Raw genomic sequence first — 8151 nt, forward strand, 5'->3', positions numbered from 1 at the left:
TCTCTCCAGTTTTCCCCACTGCAAATCTCTGCCTTTCATTCCCCGGTCAGGCTGAGCCCCTCCCTTCCTCCATCTGCTGTGGCTGCTGCTCGTCTGCAGTTTCCTCTCTCAGATAAACTCCAGGTCTGAAGGTTACACTTCTCTCCCCCACACGTCCTTCCAGAGAAATCCCCTCACTGGCTCCTACCGGCCTCTCAGCAGACGTTACTGTAAGGCTTCTCCTTTTAATCACATTTTGTTTGACAGGATTGATTATACAGACAACAGCAGGAGTATCTGATTTATTTAAGTAACACGCTATTTTCTCAGGTCTTTAATCTTATTCCACTGCACACACAGTATATTTTCAAGGTCATAATTTACCTCATTATGAGCAGAAGATACTACATTGTGAAGACAGGACAATTGCCTTGTTTTGGTTTATTTGTTTTTGACTCCACATTCAGTGCAAGTGGTGTTTCTGCTCAGTTCTCCTGAGATCAAACACTGATGGCGGCCATGGCGGCCCCTCGTGTTGTCTCCTCAGTTATTCTTTTTTCAAACTAATAATTAAAAGTATGTATTCCCGTGCATAAGAACATCCCCAATTCTAGGAGACATACAAGTAAAAATAAGTAGATAAACAAATGCAAGACCTCAAATGAACAAGATATGAATCACTGACATCTAAACTGCTGCTTCCTGCTGATAAACTCATCTAACTGCTTATTAGTTCACTTCTTGGACTTTTCAAGGGAAAATATGCCAATTTGTAACCATCATCTCCCAGCTCTAATCTGCCAACTTTCTGCTGGCTGTTGGGCTGTTACTCGAATTACATATTGTACTTCCGCACTTTTGTGTGTCTGACACCACAGACATTAAGAGTACAGAGCACATCTACAGAGAGAGCCGCCCTTCTGGTTCCAAAACTTAGATCAAACTGTAAAACTAAGCAGTGCCGATCAAATACGAACCAAGATTCTGTTGCTGCGTTGCCTGTTTCTCACCTAAAATGTTCTCTTAACTGTAATTCAAGTTTGTTTGTTACTAGCTGGCTGACATATTGTCTTCTGTGTCAAAACCATGGATGTATAAAGAGAGCTGGATACAGACCCATTCATTCAAGTTGCTCATGAAGCCTATAAAATTACCCACATGATCAGCACTCTCCGCATTCTGGCAGTTGTAGATTTTCTACCTCCTGAGCAAAAGCAAATGCCACAGCCCCTTTTCTCTGTCTTCTCTGGTCATGTAGCACCAATTTCAAAAGGTATTTGCATCTTTCTACAGCACAGACTGCCCCGTTTATAAAAAGACCACCTTTCCAGCGGTGAAATGCTTCTTTAATGAAGTTTTCTACACAGGAAGTTTGTCGGTTAACATCTGAAAGAAAAACACATCTCAATCTGTTGGTTAAAACGACTACAAACAGCCATGCTAGCTACTCTGAGAAGCTGTATTTAGCTACACTGGTGCTTTGAGCTACATGCTAATGTCAGCAGGCAAACATGCTCACAATGACAATGCTATCATGGCGCAGTTTATCAGATGAAGTTTACCATGCTCATCTTCTTAGTTTAGCGTGTTAGTATGCTAACATTTGCTGAGGCTGATGGAAAAGTTATTAGTTTTGCAGGTATTTGGTCATCAATCAAAGTATTGGATGAATGAGAATTCTCAGCTGATCATCACCAAAGTCAGGGCTCTGGGATAATGATTCAAGCCGGGAATCTGGCGATTCATCCAATAGCTGTCGAGACATTCCAGTCCAGCCGACGGATTGACACTGCGATCCCTTCAGCCCGTATCCATCTAACCAGGAACAACATTACCAGGCACTACTGTCTGTCTGTCGCTCTAATGTGAGCATCATATATCAGCTATCAGCAACATTAGTCATCAGTCAAACCCTCTTACACACAGAGCATGGTAGTTTTGGGGGTGAAGTCCACTGAGTGTGGATGCCATCAAGTTCCCGTCATCAAAGGCTCTCTGCTGCAAGCTGAGCCAAGTCAGACACAAAAGGGGACAAACGTTAAGTCCATGGTTTCATTGGCTCCAGTCCATTCCTCTTCCCGTCGCTCTGCCACAGTTAGAAAATCTGCTCATTAAATCCCTCTGATGTTCCTCGTCTTCCTCACAGCAACCTTGATCCTGAGGTCAGACGCTCGGACGCTGCAGCCTAGATGGTTAAATCTGTGAAGTCTCGTCTGGCAAATCCTTTCTGAAAAACAGAGAGACACAATATAAATACTGACAAACGATATGAAAGCTGCCATCCACCATTGGCTGCACGCTCCGTCCACACTCTGTGCAGTGCAGCACGTCAACATAGTTACCTTTCTAACTTTCCAGTTACATTTATTGTAATGTGCTTTTCACCTGCATGTCTGACTCCACCATCACCTACATCTTGTTCAAAACTCTGCTGCTACACTGCTCTGATTATAACATCATTATACTGGTTAACACTCTCTGTTAGAGTCCTCTACAAGGCATTAAATGGTGAAACCCATGCTAAACTTTGAGTCATCACACCAGTACCTTCAAGTTTTCCCACAAACTAAACTTTCCTCAAATGTAAAGGCCCTGCAGCAGCTTACCATATATGTGGTTTGATCATTTAAGGACTTGTGTCGGCCTCTTGTTCTAACACTCGCACCTACTTAACAGTTACAAATACTATTTTTGTTCATCTACTTCTTCTTTTGTTAGATCAGTACTGGTATTGTCACCATATAAAGTCGTTTTAGCCAATGTGTGTGCAATCAGTTGTGTATTTACATATCCAACAGACACGGAGCAACATGAGCATTTATTTGGAACCACTTTTTCAGATACCTGATACTTTTAAGTTTAATAGTCACTTTCTTTTAGCTCCGTTTTTGGTCTCCACCAACTCCTGACCGAAACATCTGGTTCTTTAGCCGCCGGGTTTAAACTGGATGCAGAGGCCCAGCAAAGCACTCAGATTCTCCGTTAGAGTGCTGCCCGCTTGCTTTTGGTGCCTATGTTAACCGATTGGTCTCCTTACACTGGACACAGCTTGGCGCCAAGCTCCCTGACCGGCTCACGAATCGCAGTGATACTTGTGGTGTCTGGTCTATTTTTTTACACGAGCTGCGAGCAAATCTGGCAGCTATGTAACCAACTCCTCTCCCCTCATTAACGTTATCAGCTTCCCTATTAGCATCGGGGTTTATACAAAAAAATAATGCAGAATAGGCACTTCTGCTTTTCCCTTTAACACCAAATCCTCCGCTATCTTCATGAGGTAAACCTGACTGCTGTGACTCTGCTGCTGCTGCACGGAGCACAATTTCAGTTTATAATTGTTGCATCCAACTAATTGATTGATAAAAAAAGCAAAATGTTGGAGGGGTGTGGGCGAGTAATGTAATTGGAGTGCGCCCAAGTATCGTGTAACACCGGTAACAGCGGCAAGCCTACAACAGCCCACACCTGCCCCATCCAATCATTATGCTCTTCCTCTCAGGGTAGCTCAGGAAATGTTAGGTCGGTGTGTTTTAGACGAGGAAATGTTTGTCCATACTATTTTTTTCCGGAGGTTGGCCCTAGACAAAAACTCCCTGGTAGTTAAACTGGATTTGTCCTCTGGGAACCATGAAACCATGCAACCACTAAAAGCAGCAAATTTCGTGACATTCTGTGCTGCCGTTTTCCAGATATTTCGTTTTGGTTGAGTTTGTTTGTACTGTGACTTGTGAAGACAGCCCAGAGAGCTCTGTGTGAACTGCATGAGAGTGGGCTGAGGACAGAAACACAACAGGATATCTATCAAATGTAATAACTTCACCATGGCCACCCAGCAGTCAGATAAACACATGGCTTTTGTTTGCTGTGTCAGGCTCCGATCTGCGGGGACTGTTGTGTGTGTGTGCGCATGTGCGTGGAGGGGGAGGAAGCGTACAGCAGAAACATAACAGTGTTCAGAGACTGCCAAGTCCACCTAACCAAACTCTTCTTTTATTCACCCCAGAAGGCACAAAAGAGACAAACCCAAAATATCTGAGCCAGATTCTCTGCATTCCTGCTGCGAGCAGTCACTAAGAAACTAAAGCTCAACAAAACCCAGGCCAGACACCGGCAGAGATAGACACAAGTAGAGTATTCAGGAGATAAAGCAGGGGTCCTCACAAGAGTAGAGAGAGGAGGAGTGTTGTCACTGTGTTAGACAATAAATAAAGGGATTTAAGATTGTTAGTTTTCTTCAGTTACATTAGTGGAGTTTAGTTTTCTCTTGTGTTATCTCAATCACAAACCCTGAGCAGCAGCCATTAGAGGTTGTGTTATCTAATAAAATCAGTGAAGCATTCCACAGGAGATTGGTAAAACATCCTTCTATAAAAGGAGCTGCTTCTCTTGTTCGTGCCCAGGCTGCTGTAATCCTATTAGCCACTCACTTTGGATCTTTATCAAATCGTAAGCTGCGGAAAACCAGCTTGTTCCTCACTGTATTTTAACATACTTTCATTTTCACTACTTGCAAGCATTGCCTGTAGTTTTCCTTCTTCATTCGCTGAGCGGCTGATGTTATAAACTGAACTGTTCCTTATCTGGCACAGTTGTTGGAAAAGCAACAATAGACTGCAACAAGGAAGCAATTTTAAAGCTGATCTGAGAAATATTTTTATATTTAGACTGGGATTAAACAGAGAGTTTCAGCATTGTTTTGGTTAATGGCCCACAGCTTTGATTCTCACAGCTCTCATCAGTGTTTCTGGCAACAGCAGGTGGAAAAAAGTGAAGTACTTGTTCTTTTCCCGAGCTTTAACCACGTGTCTTTGTGTTAACTGTGATCTCTTTGTACACCGATCAGCCTAAACATTCAAACCAGAGGGGGGTGAAGTGACTAACACTGATCGTTTTGTTACAATGCAATGTTCTGCTGGGAGACCTTTGGTTGACGCCCTCCACCCACCCAAACATCGCTGTTTCCACACCACATAAACTGCTCAGGAATGACCAAAAAGCTCAAGGTGTCGACCTGGCCTCCAAATCTCCCACACCCCAGTCTGATTGAGCATCTTAGGAAGTGCTGGTACCCCACCTCACAACTGACAGGTCTCAAATGATCAGAAGCCGGCACCCTGGTGCCCGACACCACAGGACACCCTCCAGAGGTCATGTGTCCATGCCTTGACATGTCAGAGCCAAATCCGATCCAGGGAGGCCCCACCGTGGATTAGGTGTACCTCTGAGGTACCAGCACGTCCCATGGATGCTTGATCAGATTTGGATCGGGTGAATTTGGAGGCCAGGTCAATGCCTTGAGTTTTTTGTCATGTTCCTGAGCAGTTTCTGCAGTGTGGCATGGCTCATTTTTCTGCTGGGGGGGGGCAACTGACAAAATCCTTTGTCAAATGAATCCATGATTTATAAATATAGGTATGTTAATACATGATACTTTAGGTCGCCTTATAAATTATTGTAGACCCTGTTTTATATGCAACTCAGGGTCCCTGCTCTGTCTCTCTTTCAGCTCAGGAGTTCTTGGCCTGAAAAATGTTGAGGACCCCTCTTGTTGCAGATATGCTGAAACTTGATGTTTCATCAATGCTGTGGTTAACATGTGGTTCGGTTTAGGCACAAATAACACTTGATTATGGTAGGAAAATATCGTTTTGGCTTAAAAAAACCCGTGTGGGGGGTGCAGTCTGCACTGGAAACACAGCAATGACTTGCAAAAAACTACTGGTTTTGTTGTTTGTTGGTCTCAAACAGTGGCCTGTAGCCTGGCAGGCGTCTTGCTGAGGTGACGCCATCCACCATCCCCTCAACCCCCCCCATGACAAAGTCAGCTCATATACTACACATTAGAAACGTTAATATGATACGTATGAGGTGTGCAAATGTAACGCTTTTGGTTTGCAGAAATGTTCAATGACAACATTTTCATCTGGTGACTGGGCTAATATATGTGTCATATTAACTTTATATGGTAATAATATGTCAGTGTTGCGTTCATAGCTCAGTTCATACTGTTTTAAACTATTTTAAATTTGTAGCTTATGTTGAGCAAGTGCTTAAACTTATGAATCAGTTACTGCCTACTTTAACAAAAGGTTGACTGATTTGGCATCAAAATAATTTCACTAGATATTTTCTGGACATTTTAGATCTGCTGTTAATGCAGTGTGGTTTCTCTGAATCCTGCTGAGAGTTATCCTGTCTGTATTTTTAATAGAAATGAAAGTCATGAATCACAAGATTTAAAACTGAATGTTTAAAGTAAAAATTGCATCACTGCTGGTTTCCCAATGTGTGGGATGGCAGATTGAGAGCCACCCCGACGCAGAGAAGAACTTTTGTAACTCTGCAATCTAATTGCTATCAGCTACAGAGAAAATATTTGCATTTGCAGTGCCAAGTATCCTCAGATAAGGCGTGAACAAGAGGCTTTCAGAGCAGAGCGAAGGAGGGAAGAAGAAGACCAATGGGAGGAGAGGAACGGAGGTCAAATGGAATAAAAAAATAAAAAAACAGATGTGTGCAGACGTAGACGAAAAAACCATCTGGTGCGAGACAAAAGTTGGAGCACAATGTCAGACAACACCCACACATTCTGCTCTCCATTTTGACTTCAGGCTTATCATGTCTTCATTCACACGCAGCAATTTCACATATCACATCAACAGTGGGACGTTGTTTATAGATCTGTGACTGAAATGTATTTGTATCACTTTTAAAAGATGATTTTGTAATGACAGTTCTACTGCAACAGAGCACAGTGGGTCTGCTGGGGTTAAACAGGGTTGTCAGTCAGTAACAATTTTACACAACAACCATCATATGAGACAATTTTTGATGCTCTAAGATATTTGTATCAAAATCAATACAATAGTTTAATACACTTAAAGGGTAGCATTGTTTTCTTTTTAGCCTGCAGTCCTATTTTCCCATGTTTTTGTGTCTAATTGATGAATGGGAACAACAATTTTTGAACCTGATCCAGTGTTAAAAAAGAGGGCTGCAGCTACAGCTAAACAGGCTGCAATATAATCACTCGGCACCGTCAATATACGTCCACTAAAAGATCTTGGTTTTGCCACTGACAGGCTCAGATTGTTATTTTAAGTGTCTGACAATTTATGGAAAGGATCCATACAGAGATAGACCTCTTTGTTAAAGAGTAAGATCCTTTTAGTTTAGCCAGAGACAGCCCTGAAATCCATTAGCCAAACCCACCAGACACCATTTAAATAATCAGTTATTTTAGCGGCGTGCATAGGGGCAGCATATTTATACATCTAACTGGGTGAGTTAAGGGATTATTTCAACCAAACCTGAGCTGGTGATTAATGGAACAGTGAAAAGATGAATCAAGACAGTTTTTCTGAGTTTTATTTTTTTCTGTCGACTCTGAATGACGTGTGTTACGATGCTAAAATAACGGTTTATTCTAATGGAGTGTGGTGGGTTTGGTGATTTCAGGGCTGTTTCTGATTAAAATGTAACTTACACTTTAACAAAAAGGTCTGTCTCTGTAGGGATCCTTTCCATAATGTTGTCAGACACTTACAAAAACAATCTGAACTTGTCAGTGGCAAAAACAAGCACTTCTAGTAGACGTCCATTGAGGGTGTATATTGCCCCAAGTGGTTTCATTGCAGTGTGTCAGCACTGAAGGCAGAGCCCTGTTTATCCTATGAATGTTGCTCAATGGCACATGAAGCCAAAAAAGTTCAACTTCCCGGGTATAAAACTGAGCAAGCACACTAGAGACTTCCTCCAGTATGCCCTTGGGGATAAAATGATTCAATCTTGCGCCTCCTCTGTCACTGTTTCCCACAGAATTAGAATTTATGTGTGGCGTTCGCTGACACGTTTTTGTTTTTTGTGTCTTTGAACACAGCGAAGGCGGAACTCCTTGTGGGTTTTGAGTTGCGAGGTGGATAATTAATCGATCAATCAGAGCTGATCAGATCAGATCGATGGATGAGAGGAGCAGCTGCTGCAGAGGCATGAACACTTAAAGGGAAATTTCGGTTTATTTCAACCTGTCTCCTATCGTCCTAAATTTGTTTCAAGTGACTAGTGACATAAAAATAATAGTTAGCATGTTAGCCGTTAGCCTAGATACAGCCGTAGCGTCAGACCTGTTAAAACGTAAGTGAACGGGCAACCTTCAAGTGCAAAGTTTGTCAA

The 8151-nt window shown here is 42.4% G+C and overlaps 1 protein-coding gene across 1 annotated transcript in view; it reads right to left on the reverse strand.

Annotated features, from left to right (window-relative positions):
- Window positions 1-266: 266 nt before the first annotated feature.
- The window catches only part of LOC126398725 (plakophilin-3-like), a 44943-nt gene continuing 37058 nt past the window's right edge, over window positions 267-8151 (reverse strand). The window contains exon 13 of the mRNA XM_050058322.1: window positions 267-2206. Within this exon, the coding sequence (XP_049914279.1) occupies window positions 2165-2206 (42 nt within the window). The 3' untranslated portion in view covers window positions 267-2164. The remainder of the gene's footprint in view (window positions 2207-8151) is intronic.

This window comes from Epinephelus moara, chromosome 1, assembly GCF_006386435.1.
Source record: "Epinephelus moara isolate mb chromosome 1, YSFRI_EMoa_1.0, whole genome shotgun sequence".
Classification (NCBI taxonomy): domain Eukaryota; kingdom Metazoa; phylum Chordata; class Actinopteri; order Perciformes; family Serranidae; genus Epinephelus; species Epinephelus moara.